We start from the raw sequence: 24,094 nt of genomic DNA, 5'->3' as shown, positions 1-24,094 counted from the left end.
TATACTGCCTAATGCCATATATTGTCATGACAAAGATCCTCAAACTGTTCTTCCCTTAAAATTAATGTATTAATTGGTCCAAAATAACTTTCCAAAAGGACTCTATTATTCATTTTTATTAGGAACCAAATCCTGTATTCCTTGCTACCCTGACAAAAAAAAAGAAGTCAGGAACTGTTTTAGCTACATATGGAATGAATACTGTTCTGATTCATATCCTTTCAAGTAAAACATGCAAGAAATCCCTTCAGGAAGTCTATTCTGGTTAGGACAATTAACTCTTCTTATTCTACTCTAGATCTTGTGGAAACAGTCAGGAATAATGCTAAATTAATACAGTTAGTGAATTATACCATGCTCTCTTGTTATCATACCTGTTTACAAACAGCCACAGAAGCAGAGTTAAACAGACTTACAGGCTTCAACTACAAATTACAATCAAGTCATTGCAAATCCTTTACACAGCATCTGAAGCTACCAAAGTAATTCACCATGACCTATCAGGCTTGCTAAGCCTTTGTTTCCATTTTCTCAACTGTGTTTCTGTATTTAAAAGATGTAAATTTGGCTGAAAACAGAATACTCCTCACTGTATTTGAAGTATGTAGTACTTAAATAAATCCAGGAATGTATATGAGAATTAATTTGCCCAACTTGTGAGAGGTCATTATTTTTATTCTGAAAATTCACATCGGTCACATTAATTCCTCTCACATAATTTATCACATATCTTCTGGTTTGGATGACAACTATCTATTGAAACCATAATACATGCCCGCTACTTCCATATAGTGTAGAATCTTGCATGTCTAACTTCAGATAGGCAGATTTCATTAATTGTAAAATAATCTAAAAAGAACATTATTTTACTGGCTTAATTGGTGTTAATATCTAAATTACATAGTAATTATGAAAAGAGAAAATGTTAAGATACGGCTTTACAACAGAAACCTAATAGTTCATTTAGATACTGGAAACCAACATTCACTTTCTTATCAATTTTTGGTGCATTTCAAAGCATGCCTCCTGGTCTAGTGCTCTAAAGCTCCTTTCGCACACATGGTTGCCACCAGGAACTGCTTTTCTTTATCACATTTGCAATCAGACTGCATTCAGTCATTCGCATGCTGCTTTGTCGATGTGTACATAAAGCATGGACTAAGTCTCTCAAAACAAAACAGTGCAAAATCAAAAAAAAAAGAAAAAGCAAAGGTGCCATCCAACCACAAAGAAACATCAAAATGTGACAGCAGTCAAGCAGAATAATGCAACCTCAATGAATCCAGCCCACGCCGCTTTACAATACATAAAGTGATCATCTGTTAAAGACCGGTGGTTCATCCAAGACAAGGGGGAGGTCTCCATGCAGCAGCCTGTCCTGCAAGGACCACTGGCAGCAATAACTGCATGGACAGAGACTCTTCCACCCACTCACCTCCAGAAGTGACCTCTTCAGTACTGGGTTGAGGAGCATTGGCAGGACAATGTGGGGAAGCTTGCATTGCTGCCGCCCTTGCTATACCTGTCCTGTGGAGAAATAGAGGACTTAATTTCCAGGGCTGTCAGTCAGCACCTTCCACATTACAAGCGAAGGAAAAAGAAATTAATTTGACAATGCCTGCTTCAAGCAAGTACATTCTGGGGGGTGGTGAAGAATCCCCGTCTTCTACTGAAGCATTCTGGTTACTTTCACATCTTCTGTGGAGCTCCATTTGTCTGCCCGGCCAGCAAGCTGGATTCTTTGGTTCATGAGTTGATGATGCTCTTGCCAGTTACCTATATATTAATAGCAAGCTGGAAAATGGCCATTGAGAATCAACTTAACTAGACAGCCTAAATAAAATAAATAAGGAAATCATGTTTAAATTAATCTCTCAGCTCTGACATGAACAAGTAACTCTCTCCCTTCTACCTCCCTTTCAAAATGGCAAGTTTCTTAGTCTGTTCTTCACACATCTCCTTCACAGAAACCTTTACCATATAAATTATTTAACAGAGAAGCAGTTGTTTCGCTTCTTCTGTCCCACTCATTTCGTAGAGGCATTTTATTTCCACAGTAACCTAAATAGCATTACCACAAGAATCAATCCTAACAAAGATAACTTTTGAATGAAAAAAAAAGAAACTTTCCACTATTGTCATGGTTTCCAGCTAAGACAATGTTTTTCAGCCACCAGTTTTTAGTGTGACACATACAAATGCTTTGTATATATAAAAGTGCAGTCATTAGAGACCAGAAAAACCCTATCTGAAATACATGCATAAATGATTCTTTTGAGTGTAGTGATGAATGCAATGGTTTACAATTTCAAAACAAATTCTCTAAAGCCTTACTAACACAACTGTATTTGCTTCCAAGAGTGGTCTCTGTTTATCTTTCAGGAGTACCGTGATGTTTTTTGTTGGAGGAAATGTCAAGTTTAGATACAGAGAACTGGAAGCTAATGACCAGCCATTTTATTCTGGTAGGAGTGTGCACTGAATACTGATGTTCACAGGCAGGAACAATTTCCAATAATGAATTGGAAACACACCAGCTTTCATTGCATTTGCTTAACTTTGGTCAACAGCAATGTTAATCTTTCAAGTGAATTGAGAGACAATACAGAGCCTATACATGTGAGGTTTATATATAATTCAGAACTGCTGAAAAGCATGGAAAGCAAGCCAAGAAAATGATGGGTTTAAGAATATGGCAGAGGCACTACATTAGGGAAAAAAGCCACACACACACACATCTTTTATTGTATCAATTACTTAAGCACAATTTCTCAGCTAAATGTATGCTAAGAAGTAAATGTAGGGGTTTCCTTGGGCAAAATACACTTTGGCATCACTCACTTCCTCAACAAAGATGCCAGACAGGGTATCTACCTAATTGTTACATTTATGTTTTTGTTTGCCACTGTATACTGCTTTTCTCTTCACAAAGTCCCCAGTTTCCAACATACTAACCACTTCCAAGCAACAAAGCAGTTTTGTCTCTTTGAATATCTACTACCTTGGACTATGATCATGCCTGCCCATGGGCTATGATTATAAACAGACTTTGGCCAAGATACTTGGATGAGGTATCTCCAAAAGAAATAATAACAAATGGGCACATATACAATACCATATTTAATAAGCCCAGTATTTAAATATAGAATAAGATACAGCAGGTTGGCTCAGACAAATAGGACAGTGAGCACTACAGCTAGATCTTCTTTTCACTTTCTAAAACAGTAACAGGAATTTCAGTAAATCCCCTTTCCTTCCTGTGACAAATACTAGGAGTGTAAGAAATAACTAAAATCATCATGGAACCTTGATGACCTTAGGTTTTACATACTGCCGAAACCCCGCACAGAGTCAACAAAAAGTTGCCCCCAAAAGACCATGATAGATAGAAAATCCATATATTACAGTAACAATGCAGAGATATCACTGATACTTTTCTCTCTAGAGAAAAGAACTCAAACACTTTGAAATGTTTGGGGATAGTTTCTAATAATCCTTGGAAGGACTGGCATTATCAGAAACAGGTTTCACCCACAACCACAACGGTTACTTCATTTACTGCCCCCCCCCAAATGCAAACTGGTAAAAGTTAAAACTGAAAAATAAATAAGCTACAACTGAAAGAAAGAGCTGAAACAGTTAAGAGTGTGGACTTTCGCTTGTTTGCTTTAGTAATCTACAAAAACATCAAACACCAAGCATTTCACACTTTGAGGGTAACCTACATTTGTTTCAAAAACAAGCCTTAAGCATTCAAAAACAAGCACCTTATGCACTGAATGCTTCAAAAAAAGCCTTTCCTATGCTTACATCTTCCTGATATTCTCCCCACAAGTTAACTATTGTTCTTAAGCCTCCCATACAGTCTGTATTGACCTATGTATCCCAAGCACTTCAAGAGGCACTTCAACCATACAGGCTATTTCTAAAAAGTATGATCACTTTCACTGTCTGAGAGAACAGGTCATGGAATAAAAAATAAAACAATTTAGGAACAGGAGAAAGATATATGTTCCAGAAATTAGTCCAATTCAAACAGAAAGCTCTTCCATGGCAGAAAGTACATGCTATTTTGGTCACAAGAACCCCCTGCAGCGCTACAGGCTGGGCGCAGAGTGGCTGGAGAGCAGTCAGACAGAAAGGGACCTGGGGGTACTAATTCACAGGAAGCTCAACATGAGCCAACAGTGTGCCCAGGTGGCCAAGAAGGCCAACGGTATCCTGTCCTGTATCAAGAATAGCCTGGTCAGCAGGACAAGGGAAGTGATCCTTCCCCTGTACTCTGCATTGGTGAGGCCACACCTGGAGTATTGTGTTCAGTTCTGGGCCCCTCAGTTCAGGAAAGACATTGAAGTGCTGGAGCGGGTCCAGAGAAGAGCAACACGACTGGTGAAGGGACTTGAACATAAGACCTATGGGGAGAGGCTGAGGGAGCTGGGGTTGTTTAGTCTGGAGAAGAGGAGGCTTAGAGGTGACCTCATCACTCTCTATAACTACCTGAAGGGAAGTTCTTGCCTGGTGGGGATTGGTCTCTTCTCCCAGGCAGTTAGCAATAGGACAAGGGGGCATGGGCTTAAACTCTACCAGGGGAAATTTAGGCTGGATATTAGAAAGAAATTCTTTACAGAGAGAGTGGTCAGGCATTGGAATGGCCTGCCCAGGGAGGTAGTGGACTCGCCGTCCCTAGAGGTTTTTAAGCTGAGATTGGACATGGCACTTAGTGCCATGATCTAGTAAACGGACTAGAGTTGGACCAAGGGTTGGACTCGATGATCTCTGAGGTCTTTTCCAACCCAGTCGATTCTGTGATTCTGTGATTCTATTGTTAGGGAAAACTCACATCCCGTCACCATATCCAAGCTAGAATATCCCCTCTTCTTCCTTGTTCAAATATTAGGTAGAATCTACTGTGTACGTAAGGACTGTAATACAGCTCCTGGATTTAGTTCTGCAATTCACCAGAAACTTTCCTGTGAGTCCTACAGAAATCACTGGCTTTTTTACGGTTCATTTTGCCTTTGAGAAATGAAGAAAATGTAACTTTCAGTCTCCATGACTGGAAAAAGGCGAGAAGTCCATTGTGTGGACCTTTAGATTAATGAATCTGTGAATCTATGGCTGCAGCAGTGGATTCATCATTTCCATCCTTCATCCGGTGACAACACTCAGGTGGTGCTTGACCATAACCTTTCCCATTCCCTGTGTGTGAGGACAGTAACACTGTGGGTTGTAGCCCCACCTGGGTGTCCCGCATGAACATAAAGCTGGTGAAGAAAAATGAGCCTGACAGTTTGTACCTACAGCTGAATAATGTTAGTCAGCACTGCTAGGGAGCCCATGTTTATGTTCCAGCATCCAGAAATGATGTTACTAGTACCTGAGCTGTGATGGATAGTCTCCACAGGAAAGGGAACAATGACAGTTTCAATATACTATATGCTATGTTTTTGCTAAGAATTTATTATTTTTTTACAAAAGCTAAAAATAATATTGATTTCTTTCAAGTCTACGGCACACTAAGTGCAATTCTCACTGCTATTATTTGAGGTATTAGATTAAAATGCCATCTTCCTTACTAAGAAAAAAATCAACGAGTCTTTTGTGAAGCAAAAATGTTTAATGCTCTTTGGTATATTTCAGCTGTAGGTAGTAAAAAACTTACATTGATTCATGAAAAAACATATAGAAAACTCACTTTGGTGCCATCCAAATTTAGTGTATATTCACCATGAGCTGCAAGACATCACCAATCTAAAAACATCTATGGTGATAAAACTAACAATACAAACTCAGTGCTTAACCTCTCAGAAACTAAGAGAACACAGAAATGGCTGTAAAGCAACAAAAATTTCACCTGTGAGAATCTAGATGGGCTCTGAGAAAATTCAGGAGCTTCAACAAGCAGTGCAAAATTGTTCACTTGAGGCAGAAGTGCTCCACACATCTGGCGGAAAAGCAACTGGCAACATAGCAGCCCAGCTGGAAAGGACCTGGGGCCATCCTGGATGCTGGGCTGAACATGAGCCAACAGTGGGCTCACATCAGCAAGCCACATGCTGGGCTAGTGCTGGGAAGAATGTGGCCAGCAGAAAGAGGGAAATCACTCTCTGTCCATCACTGATGAGGCTACATCTCAAACACTGTGTTCAGGTTTGAATCCACCCCCCAGCTGAAGTGGAGAAATTGGAAAAAATCCAACAAAGTCCTAAGCACCTACCAAGTTGCTCAGGTGCTTAGGACATTTGCAGAGATTGAAGGAGCTGGGCTTGTTTAACCTGGTGAAGAGATGGCTAAGGGCAATTTAATAGCAGTTTCAACTGCTTGACAGGAATTACAGAGACAATGGAGCCAAACACTTCTTGGTACTGGTGCATGATTTTGCAAGGTCAAAAGGAGCTGATTGGTAGTTTGGGGGGTTCAGACTGGCTACTTAGAAAAGCTTTTTCTCTTGGAGGGTAGTACAGAACTGGAAAGGCTATCCAAAGAGATTGTAGCATCTCCATCTTTGGAGGTTTTCAGACTCAGCTACACAAATCCACATCCAATCTATAGTTTTGGCAAGATCGTGCTTCCAGTGGGACAATGGATTTGCAGAGGTCTTGGCTCACATACACCATTTCTATGCCTCTACAAAACGCCACTTATAAAACATGAAACTCTCAGGTGTTCTCAGAACAAAATCCTTTTGCTAAGCCTCCACTCCTTGCATATCTGACATCATTATTTTCAGAGAGATGATGAACTAAAAAGCTTTGAGTGTGTAACATGATGGGAGATTCCACAACAACATGCTTAAGCAAACAAACATTTGTTCCAAAGGGCTGAATCCCTATGCCCCAATCTTTGTCATTAACGATGCAAACAAAGCACAAAGACACAACATTTGCACCAAGTGTGCTTCAGAGAACCAGGCCTAAAAAAGGTGACTCATCTCTTTGATACAGCTTACTGGTTTTCACAGGAGGTTGACACACTCCCACAAGCAGCAGAACCAGGTTACGAAAAAGTTAGCCACAATTTTTAAGACTGATTAATTGAAGAAGAGCAATCAAGTTACTGAAGGGTCTAGAGAACAAGTCTTATGAGGAGCAGATGAGAGAAATGGGCTTGTTTAGCCTGGAGACAAGGAGGCTGAGGGAAGACCTTATCACTGTCTACAACTACCTGAAAGGAGGTTGTAGCAAGGTGGGTGTTGATCTCTTCTCCAAGTAACAAACAATAGGACAAGAGGAAATAGCCTCAAGTTGCACCCAGGGAGGTTCAGATTGGATATTAGGACAAACTTCTTTACTGAAGGGGTTGTCAGGCATTGGAACAGGCTGCCCAGGTAGGTGGTTGAGTCACCATCCCTGGATGTGTCACGTAGATCCAGTGCTTAGGGACATGGTTTAGCGGTGGACTTGGCAGTGTGAGGTTAGTGGTTGGACTCTATGCTGAACTGACAGAAACATGGCACCTGTGTCAGTCTTGGCACATATGCAGCAAGGCGAAAGAAAGCTTTTGAGGTGCCTGGAGCTCAAGGCATGCACTCATGCAGTAGAGGCCACATTTCTCAGAGGCACAACCTGCAGCAGACCACTTCAGCATGCTGTACAGGGGATTCTCCTGAACTGAGAGCAGAGAGGCAGGGGCCCTGGTGTGGCCTCTCCAGCCCCCTGGCTTGCCCTTGCAGGGGGCAAGCTAGTAGCCAGAGACAGAAGCCACAGGATCTTTTCCACTTGCACCAGAGACATGGCTTCCATTAGGCTTGATCATTAGGATTTGCAGGGTCGAGTCCTGATCCAGCAGAACAAATCCAAGAGGACAAGAGGAGAAGGAGATGTGTCTCTGCCCAAGGGCCCATAGCTCTTCTTTTCTAGACAACTTGGAGTCAGACCACCTGGCCCAGAAAACTTTGCACCTCTCAACATAAGTCAGGGACACCCACCTACCCTCCCCATTTTCATTTCAGTTATGGTTTCGGGGTGTCTGCCCGCTTTGTCAAGAGAGCCCCTGGGTGCCCGCTCCTGCCAGGCGGGTTTGTACTCGGTGTGATGCCCAGGAGCTGCTGGGTGGTGGGGACGAAGGCTGGGGGTGCTGGCTGGGTGGTGCTGCTCTGGTGGCTGTGACAGCACAGAGGACAGGTCACAATGGGAGCTGTCCCCAGGGCCATCACCAGGCAGCCCCACTGCAGTTCGGCTTGTGCCACTGGTGAGTGCAGCATGCAGGGGGAAGGCTGGGCTGGATGGGGGATGGGGCAGATGGCTGGGGGGTCTCTAACCCAGAGCAAGAGCCAAGCCCCACAGGACAGGGCACGGGACCATCCTTGGGGCTGAGCGCACACGTGCTCGGGCCTCCCAGTGGTGGCAGCTGCCCAGGGAGGCTCTGGGGATGTGCCGGCTGCTCCTGGTTCCATGGGACATGGTTGTGTGGCAGGGATGGGGCCTCGGGAGCCTCTGCTCAGGTGTCCCGTGTCCTTTCATGGGGCACAGCCCAGCCAGGGGCTGGCCATGGGGGCGGCTTGGGCAGGATGGGCCCCACACTGTCTCCAGCCAGGGCCCGCAGCCCCTTCAAGCCTGTCGACACCAGTGCCCAAACGCTTTCCTGGGGCAGCCCGGGCCTCCCATCTGGGCAGTGCTCACAGACCCCGCTCTTGCTCCCTTCCACCTCCCTCACCCCCGCTCCTACTGGCCCCAGGCACCTCCTGCCCCTCTCCCCCAGCCCCGTGCTCCCTCCCACCCAGCCCTGCTCAGCCCCTTTTCTCCCATCTCCTCCAGGCCATGGCTGCGGCAATCACCTTCGCCCTGGCTGTGCTGGCTGTCGAGCACATCCTGAAGCCCAAGCCACAGATAGATGTGGCTACGGCTGAGCGGATGCGGCAGCGTGAGGAGTATCTGCGTCAGGAGATGGATCAGCTGCTGCGGGAGATGGAGTGGCGCAGGAGCGCAGAAGAGACCGCGCTCCTCTCTGCGATGCAGCACTGTCTGCTTCTGGGCATTGCACTAGTCCTGGTCCTGCTTGCTGTGGCCTCTTGGCTGATCAGGAGAAGGAAGCTTGCCTTTGAGAACCAGAGTGAGCAGGACAGCTCCAGCCGCAACGAGGAGGACAACGAGGAGGTGAAAGACCTCAACAGCACACACAATGTGTCCACCCCATTGCTAATGCAGGTCTTGCCTGACACGTGCAAGGCGCTGCAGCACCTGGTGGGTGACCTGCTTGGTGTCTGCCGAATGCTTTCCAAGAAGACTTCCATGCCACAGATGCACCCAGCCATTGGGATGGACGGTGTCTGTGAATCCTGGGGAGCGCACGAGAACAGCATCTCCTACTGCCTGCTCGTGTTCTTACGGCCACCCCCCGGACACTCTTTCAGCCTGGAGCTGGACACCATGGGGGAGCTGCCACCAAGGCACTCCAGCATCCGCGTGGTGCTGGACTGCGTGTGCTCAAGCGAGCAGCTGCTGGGAGATAGTTTGTGCTTCCTCCACCACCTCGATGACAACCTGCTGAGGGATCAGAGCTCGTACCTTCTACATACCCTCTGCACAAGCTCTTGCTTGGACGTGGAAAAAATAGCCAGCTGGGTGCAAGAGCTGGTGAAAACAGCCTGGCTGTTTTTGCCTCAGTCGCACCACTGCCAGCTAACGGTGCTGCCCTCCCACCAGTCCTGCAGGTTCCAGTTGACAAGCACCTCCCAAATGACCATCTACACTGAGATGACTTTTGCAGTGCAGCAAGGCAGCTCCATCGTCTACCTGAGCCTTGAGTAGGCAGAGGCCAGCTTCACCAGCAGCGCACTGTGACTGGAGACCTGTGCTCTGCCAAGGTGCCGCTTGTCAGACGCACCGTGAGGCACATCCCAGTGGGACAACTTCCACCTCAGAGGTCTGCAGTTCTGCACCAGCATCCTGGTTGTTCACAAGCTTTTCCAGCCATGCCTGTGGCCCTGAGGATCTGCTTTCCTCTCACACTGCTTGAGCCCCGGTGACAATTTTGGACACTGGGACAGAGAATTTGCTCATCCCAGAGACTACCACTACCTGGGGAGTTTGTGCCGCAGATCTGAGCAAATTAGGCATGGAGGTGACACCACTCAAGAGAAGCTCAGCATCGCCAGAGCTTGCGGAATCTCCTCCAGTCCAGCTGAAGACGCCACTGCAACTGAGGCTCCTGTTACCACCTGTAACAGGATGAGACCACCCAACCTGTCAGAAAGAGTTGATACTCTCTGGGACCTTTATGTGACATAAAGGTGACAATAAATTACCTTGTTTGAACAAACCCTCTGGCTGTGTCTGTGCAACACTTTGTTGGGGAATGTGGGCAGGTTCCAGGTTGCTGCCTGTTCAGATGCAGAGGAAGCGGAACAGCATCTTGAGATAAGCAGGACCAAAACAGAATGCTTCTCCTGAGCCTTTTTCCATTCTTTTCCTTTTTTCTGCTCTGTTTCCATTTGAAGGAGAAGATGCCTCTCTGCATGTATACCTGATGGTACAGAATGAGGGCAAAGGAGTCAGACCTTTCTCAGGAGTGACCACTGACAGGACAGGAACCAATGGGCACAGAGGAAAAAACATGAAGTTCCATCTGAACAGAAGAAAGCACATCCTGACTCTGAGGATGCTCTAGCACTGACACAGGCTGCTCAGAGATGCTGTGGAGTCTCCAGCCCTCAAAACTCAGCTGGACATGGTGCTGGGCAGCCTGTTCTAGGCGGCTGTGCTTGGCAGGAGGCCTGCATAAGACAAACTTGGGGCAAATCAGCCCCCGGGAGCCCAACAGCATTGCCCTGAGGCAGCCTCTTTGGAGATGGACATCACAGTCTCCAAGTGGTGAGTCCTCTGCACATGGAACAAGCACCACAGGCATGGAGTGGGGCTCTAGACACTCTGCTCACTGCACCCATCAGTGACACAAAGGCACCAAGAGCACCGGTATGTCTACAAGCACAAAGGTCAGCAGCAAGGGAGCCAATCCATCGCGCTGGGTGGCAAAGCAGGAGTAAACCATTCACATCGTAACACAGCTGGCCAGTGAGCCAACTAGGGAATGCACCCCACTGAACCTGTTGTTTGCGAACAAAGAAGGACTTGTGGGTGACATGATGGTTGGATGTCACCTTGGGCGTAAGTTATGCCAGGAGAGGTTTAGATTGGATATTAGGAAAAACTTCCTTACTGAAAGGTTTGTCAGCATTGGAACAGGCTGCTCAGGTAAGTAGTTGGGTCACCATCCCTGGAGGTGTTTAGACATGGTGCTTAGGGACAGGGTTTAGTGGTGGACTTGGCGGTGTTAGGTTAATGGTTTTATTCAATGATCTTAAAGGTCTTTTCCAACCTAAATGATTCTATGAGTCTATGTGACTAATTCTGCATTTGGCACACAATTTTTTATCCAAACAATGCAACTCTGGTAATTCTTCAGCCATAGTCTTTTCCTTGATAGTGGGTTAATCTTTGAGGTAATGCCTCAACCAAAGCATTCCGGAATGCTCTTAACAGTAATCACCGACTGCAGGGAGACTCCTCATTCGTTCAAGTATTTACCTAAATGTTCTGCACATAGCTCAGATAAAACCCACCGTGTTATTATGATACTACTACAACATGAACTATTTGGAAGCTGTAAAATTATAATTTAGAGGGACAATACGAACCTAACAAATAAACACAAATCCAAAAGTACCCAAATGTGTAGATGAAGGGGAAGAATTACTGTTTTGTTAAGACATGTACACTTTTTATAGCTCTGGTAGAGATAATCTTGAAAAATATCTATAAAAAAATTGATTTAGGGTCTGAAATTATGTTACTGACATTCATGAAATGTCTTGTATGTTTTTTCAGAGAGATTTAATTATACCTTTCATGTAACTCCATCCATTGAAAGATCTTCTGGTTGTCATTAATTTGAATTCTATTGCAACATAAATTAATACAACTTAGACACATTTATCAGCTCTTTAAATAACGAACTGATAATGTGTCCAGGCAGTATATTTTTGAAACTACAATTACTTTGCATTTCAAAAAGTTAAAAAGTAGCCTGAGGCAACATTACCTCAAAGAAAAAATGTGGACAGTAGCAAGTACTGCAGATAAAAGCCAAGTATCACTACAATCAAGTCAAGCAGCAAATAGAAAGAGAGAAATTGTAGTCAAGGAAGGAATTACTATATTTTTGTCTCCTTATTTCTTTCCCTAGCACTGCTTGGATCTACATATTCCTGACTTCTCCAAAGCCTGAGCAGGGAGTAATGCTTCCAGAGAGAGACATGTTGAGAATTTAAAGCTTTGGGCCCCTGCTTGAACAGAGATGGAACAATTGTCTTCTGGCAGAAATTTAAACCGGTATGGAAATTTCACCAAAGGAATTAAAAGATTGTCTGGAAACTGGCCAAAAGGAGATCAAAGCAACTTTAGCATCATGAAGACACATACCAGAAACACACGAAAGGGAAATTCAAGGCAGAGTATTAGGTTTAAGAAAGTATCTGTTGCCTGGGTAGAAGGCTATGTGAACCAGGGGAAAATGTAAATTATTCTGAAATGAAATATTGTCCTGGTTTTGTTAAAAACAAGTTTCTCTTTCAGTGAATTTTGCCTGTCAGCTAAAGCCTTCATATTAACTGCATTTTCCTGGAGAACCAGACACATGTTTTGGTAAACCTAGCAATGGAACGCAAACTTATTGATAAGCACAGATGGACATCTCGTGAGAGGGGCAACGAGAAACAAGTGAGCAAGAAACTGACCAACTGTGTATAACATTCCATTCACGTGAATACTTCATATAAAAGTGCGAGATCACGAGGATCTCGTCCCTTTTCCCTTATGGCCGATATTAGGAGAGGACCTTGCTAGTCGTCCCTGCAAACTGAGGCCTAGTGAGAGACTGAATCCAGCTCCGATTGGCTGCAGAGTCCAATCCAGGACTTCAGGTGCCGGCTCTGCAGTTGCTGAGACTTTCAAGATTGGTTTTGTATATTTTGTATTATTTTCTCTATTCTTCTTAGTAGCATTAGTAAAACATCTTTAATTTTTTCCAACTCTCTTCACTCTGTGCTTCTTTTCCTCCCAATCGCCTCTCCTTAGTGAAAAGGGGGGAGAGGGAGGGGGAAGTGTGGGAGGGGGAGAGGGGGTTAACAATACATCTGCCAGGGTTTTATTGTCACCCCGCAATCTTAACCCTCGACAAATATTTCGTTCCAAAATATCCATACTCTCTTCTACAATTTCCAGTCTTGACCACAGACATCTAGAAGAACAGATGTATTTCAGACTCAGCTCAGTTTTTGAACTTTAAGAACTGATCAGCATATCCTTCTTTTTCTTCAAGTGCAGTATGTTACTGGATTTGAAATTCAGATTCTGGAAAATGTCAGCTACCTGTAAATTAAAAAATATTACTCACAGAGAAACTGTATCTCCTGTCTTATATCACATTTATTGTTGTAAATATATGAAATAGGCATGAGTACTTATGATGGTAAACTGAGACTTTCAAAAAAACCCTGGTATGATGAAATTCACCTCAACTAGGAACTGACAGAAGAAATAAATTTGGGAAGATTATATAGGGTACAGGCAGACCTAGATAGTTTTAACTTAACTGAAGACCCTAGCAGGTTTGGTTGCTGCTAATCGACCAACCACAGCAATACATAGCTCATTATTCAACCCTGTTTTTTTTGTAACATAACCAGAGACTTAATCTTTAGAAGCAGTATTAAGGGTAAAAAAGTGATCGTTACTTTTCAATGTTGTCACACAAAGGGCTGGTAGCAGCAGCAATGCAGGGGTGCATCGAGAAGCTGGCGTGCCCATCACCACCGTCATACACTGCAAATGGAAAGAGGAGCAGCATACGGAGCACTGACAGAATCCACATGCTTATTATTCCCATATTGACTAGACTTCCAAAGCATTTATGTTTTAATATGAACTTCTGCACTTAGTTTATCTGCAATGCAGAAAGTCTCTCCTCTCTGAAACATAAGCTAATAAAACCTTCAAAATCATTTTTTGTCCCCTCATTCTACGCAGATAAAGAACATACGGAGGAGGAGCCAGAACATGTCTTCACTGGGACTCTCATAGAATTGGAGGAACAAGCTGCCCTCAAAATAATCAGTTATTTTACAGAAACATGACATCAAAAGTGCGCAGCTTTTAAAGCGGTTAGTTTCTATAGGAAAAATAGACCATCAATGGATATGATCTGGGTACCCCAGAGTTGAAAAGAGGAGCTCTTGGGGATTCTGAATTGGATAAAAGCTTCAGGGAATTGTTGGGTTATTGCTTTTAAGAGTTATTAGGATGAACAGGTGCTTTGCCTCATCTCTGTTCCCTACGTGCTGCTATTGCACTCTGTCAATAACCTCTGTTCATCCATCCGCAAAAGCAGTTTTTGAAAAATAAAATGAAAACACTTAAAGAAAAATCTTCCTACGCTCAAGCAGAAGGTTTCTCACAGGACAAGGAACAGAAAAAATAATGACTCTCTACATAAATGCATGAGAACCACCATTTACAAGCTAAAACACAAGACTTCCCTAAATTCCTTGTCCTGGATGAGCAAACAGCTGGAGTTACTACATTTAGGTGAAACAACTGCTCACGTTTGCTGCTACAACTGTGTTGCATCTCTTCGAGCAGCAGGTTCCACCCATGATGGCAAATCCTCATTAAAATGTTTAGGTATCTCTTGTTGTCACATGTAGTGAAATTTCATCTAGCTACCTTTCACTTCTTTTGGATGCAGATATTAGCATTATTTAACTAATAGACCTTGCCTTGCAACCTCCTAGAGGGTTTCACTTATACAATAAAACCTCTGATTTTGGAGTCACAATTTCTGGGCTGCACTGAAAAACTGCAAAAGGCAAAGAACAGCAGCACTTCCATTGTTCAGTTTTGAAAGCAGACTCTGGTAAGTTCCCTTATTCCTCCTCAAGTTCAATTATTTGGATTCTATTATTGTGATAGAGTATATATTTTAGGCATCCTCAGTTAACAACTTGCTAATTCAAATACTGACCCCATTAACCTATGATACAGATCTTCCAAAGAATGTAAAACTGCAGAACTCATACACTCTCATAAGTTATACTAAATCTGCCAAGCTGCAGAACTAAATAGCATTTTAGAAACGGTAGCTGACAGATGAATACATTAGAAAAATCAGACTTAAAGCCAGTTAGAATGGTTACTGGTAGCTCTAAAGTTAAAATCATTTTTAACATAGAAATTTACATTTTAAATCTTGGCAAAATTCAGATAAGGTTTTGCCGAGATTGAGAGACGGGGACGCAGCTTGATGCAAGCAAGGTGTCCCGGTTTTCCACACCCATAGCAGTTTCGCTGTGGGTCGGCGCCCATCGGGCCGTGCATGGCCGCAAAAGCAGCAGCCATGGCCTCATATTTATGATCCATAGTGCCAATTCTATTACAGGCTTCCACCATTTCAATTCAGGTGGGGTTTTGATTTGGGAGAGACTTTAAGAGCTTTTTACAATCGGCGTTAGCGTTTTCCACAGCCAGTTTAAGGAGTAAAATCTCCCGAGCTTGTCCGTTATCAACTTGCCGCTTAAGGCTTGTTTTAATCTATCTATAAACTGCATATACGGCTCACGGGGTTCCTGAGTGATACTAGTGAATGCTTTTTGGGGTCTACCAGAGTCAGGAACTCTCAACAAGGCCCTTTTCGCTTCTTCTCTGCCTGCTTCCAAAGCCTCCCGAGGAATGTCCCTAGCTTGGGCTGCCGGATCCGAAAACTGCCCTGTTCCTGTGAGGTGCTCTATAGTCAATGCAGCTAAGGCGGCATTAGCATGTCCTGCATAACCCAGCAAAACTGTCTGCAATCCCGTTCTCCATTGAGACTCCCACATTGTATATTGTGTTGGGGTTAATAACAATCGCGCGAGAGATTTTAAATCATGTGGGGTCATGACATATGTATCGAATACAGAAGATAAGGCTTGCAAAATAAGGGGAAGACAACCCATGCTCGGTAACTGTACGGCGCAACTCCTTAATGACCGAAAAAGAAAGAGCTTCCCACTGAGCCTGAGCCCCCCCCCCGTCCTTGGTATATAACGGGGGCTACTATAGTTCTGGCTATTTCCAACTCCCCCTCGTTTATCGCTTGGCGCTTAATCTTTCCCCAAACCTCATGAGGATCAGGGGGAAAAAGATCAGGTTCCTTTTCAGGGTCAATCGGACCCGGGTCAAAGGGATCACCCTCCGGGGGATATCCAGCAGCACAAGCTAACGGTGGCGCAGAGGGTTCCGCCCCACCAGCGATTTTAGAAGGGCAGGGGGGAGGTGACTGAGCTCCCTCCTCGGAGCCTCGCTGATTTTGCTCTTGTGCCTTTATGGTTTCAAAGATTTTTCTCCAACTGGGGAGCATATGCTGCGCTTCCTCATCTCCTGAGGTAGCTGCGTCCCATAACTTTACCCCCACATCGTCCCAAAGTTCACGCGTAAAAATAGAAGAAGCAGTCACCGCGGGGATCTTAACCTGCACCCATTTAAGGATTAACTTAAGATCTTGTTCCGAAAGAGTCTTTTTCCCATGCTTCTTAAGTAGAGCTTTCATAAGCTCATAAACGTCTCTCTCAGGGGAAGACTCCTGATTCCCCGTTTGTTAGTTTCCCGCAGCTCACCTCTCGTTCCAGACGGAGGGATTGTTTGGCCGGCCGGCTTATCCTGCTTCCTTTCAGCAGCTCATTCCACGTTCTGCGGGACTCGCGACATGCCACCAGGTAGGTGGTTTTTCAGTCCTCGGCGGTTTCGTCACTGACGATCACGTCGGAGGTCACCAATTTGCCGCGATTGAGAGACGGGGACGCAGCTTGATGCAAGCAAGGTGTCCGCTTTATTGTTTGGCAAACATACATTTATATAGTCTAAGGCACACATGTTTCATGCTGATTGGCTAATCACTTTAACAGACATTAAGCTAGCTAAGGCGGGAATGTTGGTCAGGCAGTGTTCGCATGGTAACAAGATCGTTATCTCGTAGTCACAAGCTGTCCCCCCCGCTCCAGGACGCAGGCACCCCCACCGACCACAAGCTCCCCGCCTCCAAGTCGCCTCACAACTACCGCAACACTTAACTTTATTCACACAACAAACATACAGCAAACTAGCCTATTAACTCCAAATACTAACTCATCAACTCTAAATTCAGACAACCCACAAGGTTTTTCTATCTAGTCTTAAAATTTCAAAAGTGTCTGGAGTTATTGGATGCATTACCGTCTTGGACAATGAAGACCTATGAATGTATATGCTCATATGCACAAACAAATTTATGGATGGAGATTTCTGGAGTGGAGGTGACTTAGCAAGAGGGACCTTAAGAGCTTGGAAATGTTTGCAAAATTTCAAGAAAGGAAACTGTACCAAACCGGGTATTTTTTAAAGAAAACTGTAAATACAATTGCTAACAATAATATGCTGACCATAACAACCGAATTCTGTCATTAAAATGCAAAATAAAGGAAAAGTTTCCTCTTCTAACCACAATATAACGACATCTGTCATGTCTCATCTGTAATAACCAGGCTGATGTTTGCTCTGTGGAGTCCAAATCATTAATTCCTCCAATTTGCACCAACTCCTTGGCTTTCAGGAACAAAAAATCATTTCCTGTCTAAATATACTTACACTTAACAATCAGAAATTAATCCTTCTGAAAACAAGTCTCCACATTGGCAATCATCTTTGTTAGTAATTATTTATACCGCAGAAGCATCAAAGCTTTCTGCTTTCAGATTTAACATTATGACTATTGCTACCATTTCCCAGGATGACTGTCAAACATTCTTCGAATATCCTTATAGCTTGTATTGTCCCCTTTGCCTCTCTTGTGCATAAATATTAGAAAAGCCTTAAAAAAGGTGGTTTTGAAGCAGCATCACAGTAAGCATCACTTCTGTTTCAGTTTGGACAGAGCAGCGATGGGACCCTGATGATAGATGGCAACTTTGCACCTGTGTAAGTCAGCACCACTCACCACAACCCATGTTCTTGGGGTGGTTCCCTCTCTGCTAGCAAGGGACAAACAGCAGGAGACTAAAACCAGGACAAGTTTGCTGGTATCTTCTGAAGAAGGTGGACTCTGATGTTGGGGGGCTAACCAGTGCCTCTTTCCCCCTGTTCTGCTCTCTGCTGATTCTCTCCCTGCAACAGGTGTCAAAATTAACATGTAGCAACACAAGAGTTTTGTGTGCTAGCTTGGCAGCCAATTTTGCCCTGCATTTACCAGTCCACTGTGCCTATTTGTTGAATTTTACTAACTAATTATTATTACTGAATTTATTACTTGAATATTTCTTTTCAATCATAGCACAATGTATAAATAAAGACATTCTATCAGAATGAAGGTATGAAGGTATGGTGGCAATTACAGAAACATGATGGGACAGTTCACATGACTGGAATGTGGTCATGGATGGCTATGCCCTTTTCAGGAAAGACAGGCCAGCCAGGCGTGGTGGTGGAGTTGCTCTCTATGTGAGAGAGCAACTACAATGTACTAAATTCTGCCCAGGAGTGGATGACGAGCGAGTTGAGAGTGTATGGGTCAGGACCAAGGGGCAGGCTGGCAGGGGTGACACTGTTGTGGGCGTCGGTTACAGGCCAACAGTCGGTTACAGGCTGAGGAAGTTGAGGCCTTCTATGGGCAGTTGAGAGTGGCCTCACAGTCACAGGCCCTGGTTGTTGTGGGTGATTTTAACTTCCCTGATGTTTGCTGGAAGGACCATTCAGCCAGCCAGCCACAGTCCAGGAGGTTCCTCCAGTGCATTGATGATAACTTCCTCATGCAGATGGTGGAGGAGCCAACTAGGAGAGGTGCAGTGCTGGATCTCATCCTCACTAACAAGGAGGGTCTGGTCGAAGCAGTAAAGGTTGAGGGCTGCCTGGGTTGCAGTGACCACGAGATGGTGGAGTTCAGCATCTTGTGTGGCAGGAACAGAATAGCAAGTAGAATTGCAACCCTGGACTTTAGCAGGGCTAACTTTGGCCTTTTCAAGCAATTGCTGGGGGAAATCCCATGGGCAAGACTGCTTGAAGGTAAAGGGGCCCAAGATAACCGGATTGCATTCAGAGATTGCTTCTTCCACGGTCCATATGACCATTAGTTGACTCTTAGCATCAGGTGTTCTAGGAATTTCTGTTAGATATATTATAACTCACAGCTACCTATTTCAAGACACCGCATATGTGAATTCTGCTCTGAGCTTCACTGTTGATGAAAGAGAATATACCTGACCTAAATCTTCCACTCAAAAGCAGGCTACAGAACACACATCTGACTTCATCTTGTGCTGGTTATTCCCGTATCGCAGATCTGCATGCAGAAATGAAAGATATCAAAACAAATGGGGTGTCAAAATTAACATGTAGCAACACAAGAGTTTTGTGTGCTAGCTTGGCAGCCAATTTTGCCCTGCATTTACCAGTCCACTGTGCCTATTTGTTGAATTTTACTAACTAATTATTATTACTGAATTTATTACTTGAATATTTCTTTTCAATCATAGCACAATGTATAAATAAAGACATTCTATCAGAATGAAGGTATGAAGGTATGGTGGCAATTACAGAAACATGATGGGACAGTTCACATGACTGGAATGTGGTCATGGATGGCTATGCCCTTTTCAGGAAAGACAGGCCAGCCAGGCGTGGTGGTGGAGTTGCTCTCTATGTGAGAGAGCAACTACAATGTACTAAATTCTGCCCAGGAGTGGATGACGAGCGAGTTGAGAGTGTATGGGTCAGGACCAAGGGGCAGGCTGGCAGGGGTGACACTGTTGTGGGCGTCGGTTACAGGCCAACAGTCGGTTACAGGCTGAGGAAGTTGAGGCCTTCTATGGGCAGTTGAGAGTGGCCTCACAGTCACAGGCCCTGGTTGTTGTGGGTGATTTTAACTTCCCTGATGTTTGCTGGAAGGACCATTCAGCCAGCCAGCCACAGTCCAGGAGGTTCCTCCAGTGCATTGATGATAACTTCCTCATGCAGATGGTGGAGGAGCCGACTAGGAGAGGTGCAGTGCTGGATCTCATCCTCACTAACAAGGAGGGTCTGGTCGAAGCAGTAAGGGTTGAGGGCTGCCTGGGTTGCAGTGACCACGAGATGGTGGAGTTCAGCATCTTGTGTGGCAGGAACAGAATAGCAAGTAGAATTGCAACCCTGGACTTTAGCAGGGCTAACTTTGGCCTTTTCAAGCAATTGCTGGGGGAAATCCCATGGGCAAGACTGCTTGAAGGTAAAGGGGCCCAAGATAACCGGATTGCATTCAAAGATTGCTTCTTCCACGGTCCATATGACCATTAGTTGACTCTTAGCATCAGGTGTTCTAGGAATTTCTGTTAGATATATTATAACTCACAGCTACCTATTTCAAGACACCGCATATGTGAATTCTGCTCTGAGCTTCACTGTTGATGAAAGAGAATATACCTGACCTAAATCTTCCACTCAAAAGCAGGCTACAGAACACACATCTGACTTCATCTTGTGCTGGTTATTCCCGTATCGCAGATCTGCATGCAGAAATGAAAGATATCAAAACAAATGGGGTGTCAAAATTAACATGTAGCGACACAAGAGTTTTGTGTGCTAGCTTGGCAGCCAATTTTGCCCTGCATTTACCAGTCCACTGTGCCTATTTGTTGAATTTTACTAACTAATTATTATTACTGAATTTATTACTTGAATATTTCTTTTCAATCATAGCACAATGTATAAATAAAGACATTCTATCAGAAATTATTTGTGAAATAATGACAGATAGAGTATGATTTACAGCTACAAATTTGAAAACCCTGGAAAGGTTTATTAAAGACCTGTACCAAGTTCTACCATAAATTGAAACCTCTCAGAGTTAATAGAATATTAAGTTGCATTGACTGGACACAAATTTAGAAATACAGTATTGAAAATTGGTGACCAGCTCACTGTTTGAAAATTATTTTTATTCTATTTGAAATATTCATTTAAAGTCTTAGATTAGGGAAAAATAATATAGACACATTAAAAACAAAGAGATGGAAACAAGCAATCATTTTTTTTTTAACTGAACATTAATAGTCTTTATTTTTAGTAGAAACTGGCCCAACAGGCAGAGCGTGCCATGGCGACCTTGAATGCAATCAAATTTATGCAAATGGTGTAACTTTGCACAGTCATCGACTACTTGCAACACCTGAGTCGCATGAACACCGAAAGCACTACAAATGGGAAGAATTAAGGTGACAATTATTTAAGCTCTATTCTGATTTGAGTTGAACTAGATCTAGAGGATAATAAACCAACTCTCAGTCCTTTACTCTCTTCTGTACTCTGTTCCTAAGTAAAACACACAGAAATGTCATTATATTACACGTAGATATTTCTATCATCTTTTTTTTTTAAACAAATGAATCAGTAAATATGAAAGGAAAAGCACTGCTATATTTAACAATACAGATCCCCAACCCCTGTCATATTAATAATTCACAAAAGTCATTGAGCTCCATTATGTGTTGTGCTAAAAGATTTTATTCAGAATTGAGTGTCTTAATGTACATTTTTGTTACCTGTATTTGCACCGGCAGAATACAGTCGGCTCTTATTTGCATTTAAGCAACAAAAATAACAGGTACAATAGTTTTTAGCAAAGGAACATTCCTGAGGAAAGGAACTCTCTTACCACAGGGAGGCTGCTTTGCTAGGTGGCTTTTTCATTCTTGGTAAAGAAGTGGGGAACTTTCACCAGGAACCAGTAATACAGACCACATTCATCACTGAAGGCAACCTTAGAACTACAGACACAGTTGATGAAGAAAGTGCCTCAATATGGCTAGAAGGGCATTTAAAACCCTTCTTGTTTAAAAACAAAAATCCCCATAATAATTTCCTCTAGTTTCTGAGAAAATTAACTACTCTACCATCCTTTCCCTAGCCAAAACAACTACACTGAACTTAGCCAGCAAATACCTTACTTCCTCTGAGCATATACTCCTCTATACGAAGCCTTACTACAGTGGGTAAAATAAACTGTGGAAGGAAAGTCTCAAATATCCAGAAACTAGTAATGATGTAGTAACACAGTGTAAGCAGTAACAATTGACTACCTTTTTATGGCTGTAATAAAAGATATCCAGTTCTTTTTCTATTGTAAAATATTCAGTGTTATTGTATTGTGTTTCACATTTTAATCTGATGTAAGAACTACATCTATTATTCTCTAAACTCACCATTTAAATATATGATACATTACTGAAATTTCTGAGGTCTACATAGAAAACAAAATATACTGCAAAGTACAGTTTTCTTTCCATAATGATGTGTATGCTAAATAAACCACTCCTGCAGTGAACGATGACACTGACTCTACCTGCATGGTGTTGTTTAGTTTTACATTATTCAATGCTTTTGAATTGTCAGTTTCAATTAGAAAGAAATCTGGCACAGAGAGCGAGCTTGCATAGATCACATTTTATGCCTGCATTTTATCTTACACTATACTGTTGACCTCCTGAACTTCCATTTTTAAGGTTTACAGGTAGCTAAATCTATTACATATAGTGATTATGTACTTAAATATCCTATAAACATTTCTATTTACAATGTTTCTGGTCTGTATTTGTCTATAGATCATAATATACCCATGAATAAACTGCATATAGGCTAAATTGCTGAAACTAACCGGTCTTTTGTGCCACTCAGACACTGCTGGCACCTGAGAAAAACCCCAGATTGGTACAACCAGGTTCTTTCGCAGCTGTGTACTCACTGTCACAGAAAGAGCTTGGCTTGTTTATCATGTAACTAACATTCTAGATGGTTCTCTTTTTTTGCTAATGCATCTTACTCACTACTCCAGGACTTCTAACACTACACAGCACCTATATATAGCTTATTTAGTTACTGAGTGGGAGATCATATGTTGATTATATACACACGCAAAGAGAGCCAAGGTTGCCATCAGTCCCTGAGGGCGACCTGCTGAAACCAGCACGCCAGCATTAGAGATTTATGCCTTTGCAAATGGGGAACATTGCAACCCAGTTTAGTCACACGTGGTAACATTTTACAGGATACGTGTGACTCTGGTGAATAACTGTCATGTGGAGGCACGACATTAACTGGAGATCCAAACCAAGTTAACTCTGTCCCTTTTAAGCATGTCCTGCAGCTCAGAGTGGCTTGAATGCCCTCTTAGCAAGATTTAACAACCAGTCGCTAAACTATCCCACTCCTTGAAGAGGCAGGTCTTTTGAGGAGGCTGCAATGGATTAACACTAACATGTCCCTGCGCTTTGGGAGTGCTGGGAACAGCAAATTGAGAAACTCCAAAGTCCCAGTCTAGGATCAGAACTGTCCTAATCCTACTCTTCATTATGATTTCTTCAGAAAGCAGATTTGGCAAGTAAAATAGAAAGGAAAATAGAGACAATTATATTATGAGTGCCGTGGTATGAAAATTATATCTGTGGAGTACTTTGAATGTGTTGCTGGTATTGTACAGTGACGTGTTGCTGACAGTGTAATTCACTTTTTCCTGCTTTTTCCAGGCTTGTGTGAACAAATTGCTGCCCCGTGTTTCCCATTCTGGACATTGTCTTAGTACCTGTGCTATGCAGATCAAAGCTTTGGATAGTACCAGTGTTTGATTTTCCTGCATGCTGAACCACGTATCCAGCGGTTTGAGCGGGTGAGCAAACGGTTGAAGCTTCAGTGCAAGCCCAGGTGACAGCTGTGCTCCAGGCCTGCCTCCGCGGCTGCTCCCAGCTACACGGACTACAAAGTCAGCAACATCACTTGGATGGAATAAACCTTATTAATCCAACTCTTCAAGGCTACCTACAACATTCACCTGAATAGCACTGTGAATAAAAGAACCACCAAAATCACTCACAAAAAGAAATCACTATATCCTGTTTAACAAGGGGCAAAGTTATGCTTTAACAAGGCTTACCTCTGTTCATACTTGACTTGAGGAAAAAAAATAATAAAAGTGACAAGAATAAGAATGAGCAATTATTTCTAGGGTCATTCCAAAACTGTTTCTAAATGAGTTTTGTAAAAATATAAAGATCATCTAATATTCACAACAT

At 43.3% G+C, this 24,094-nt stretch overlaps 1 protein-coding gene and 1 long non-coding RNA gene across 14 annotated transcripts in view; one reads left to right on the top strand and one right to left on the bottom strand.

Moving 5' to 3' along the window:
• Window positions 1-24,094, bottom strand: part of PPP2R2C (protein phosphatase 2 regulatory subunit Bgamma) — a 205,069-nt gene that overhangs the window by 116,509 nt on the left and 64,466 nt on the right. For 2 of the 13 annotated variants that reach the window (XM_065060493.1, XM_065060504.1), the window contains exons 2-3: window positions 10,247-10,464; window positions 1,436-1,527 (exon numbers count right to left, since the gene is read on the bottom strand). The exons of 6 other annotated variants lie outside the window; for them this stretch is intronic. In XM_065060493.1, the coding sequence (XP_064916565.1) occupies window positions 1,436-1,527; window positions 10,247-10,458 (304 nt within the window). In that variant the 5' untranslated portion in view covers window positions 10,459-10,464. Of the gene's footprint in view, window positions 1-1,435; window positions 1,528-1,635; window positions 1,777-10,246; window positions 10,465-24,094 lie in introns of all 13 variants that reach the window. 5 more of the 13 variants (XM_065060499.1, XM_065060506.1, XM_065060494.1 and 2 more) reach the window with 4 other exon arrangements.
• On the top strand, window positions 15,628-23,922 carry LOC110359051 (uncharacterized). The gene is made up of 3 exons (XR_010472117.1): window positions 15,628-16,744; window positions 17,929-17,981; window positions 23,552-23,922. It is a non-coding gene; the product is annotated as an uncharacterized LOC110359051 (long non-coding RNA).

This window comes from Columba livia, chromosome 4 (genome assembly GCF_036013475.1).
Source record: "Columba livia isolate bColLiv1 breed racing homer chromosome 4, bColLiv1.pat.W.v2, whole genome shotgun sequence".
Lineage (NCBI taxonomy): Eukaryota > Metazoa > Chordata > Aves > Columbiformes > Columbidae > Columba > Columba livia.
The sequence above is the reverse complement of the archived record's forward strand: the minus strand, read 5'-3'. Positions and strand labels throughout refer to the sequence as shown.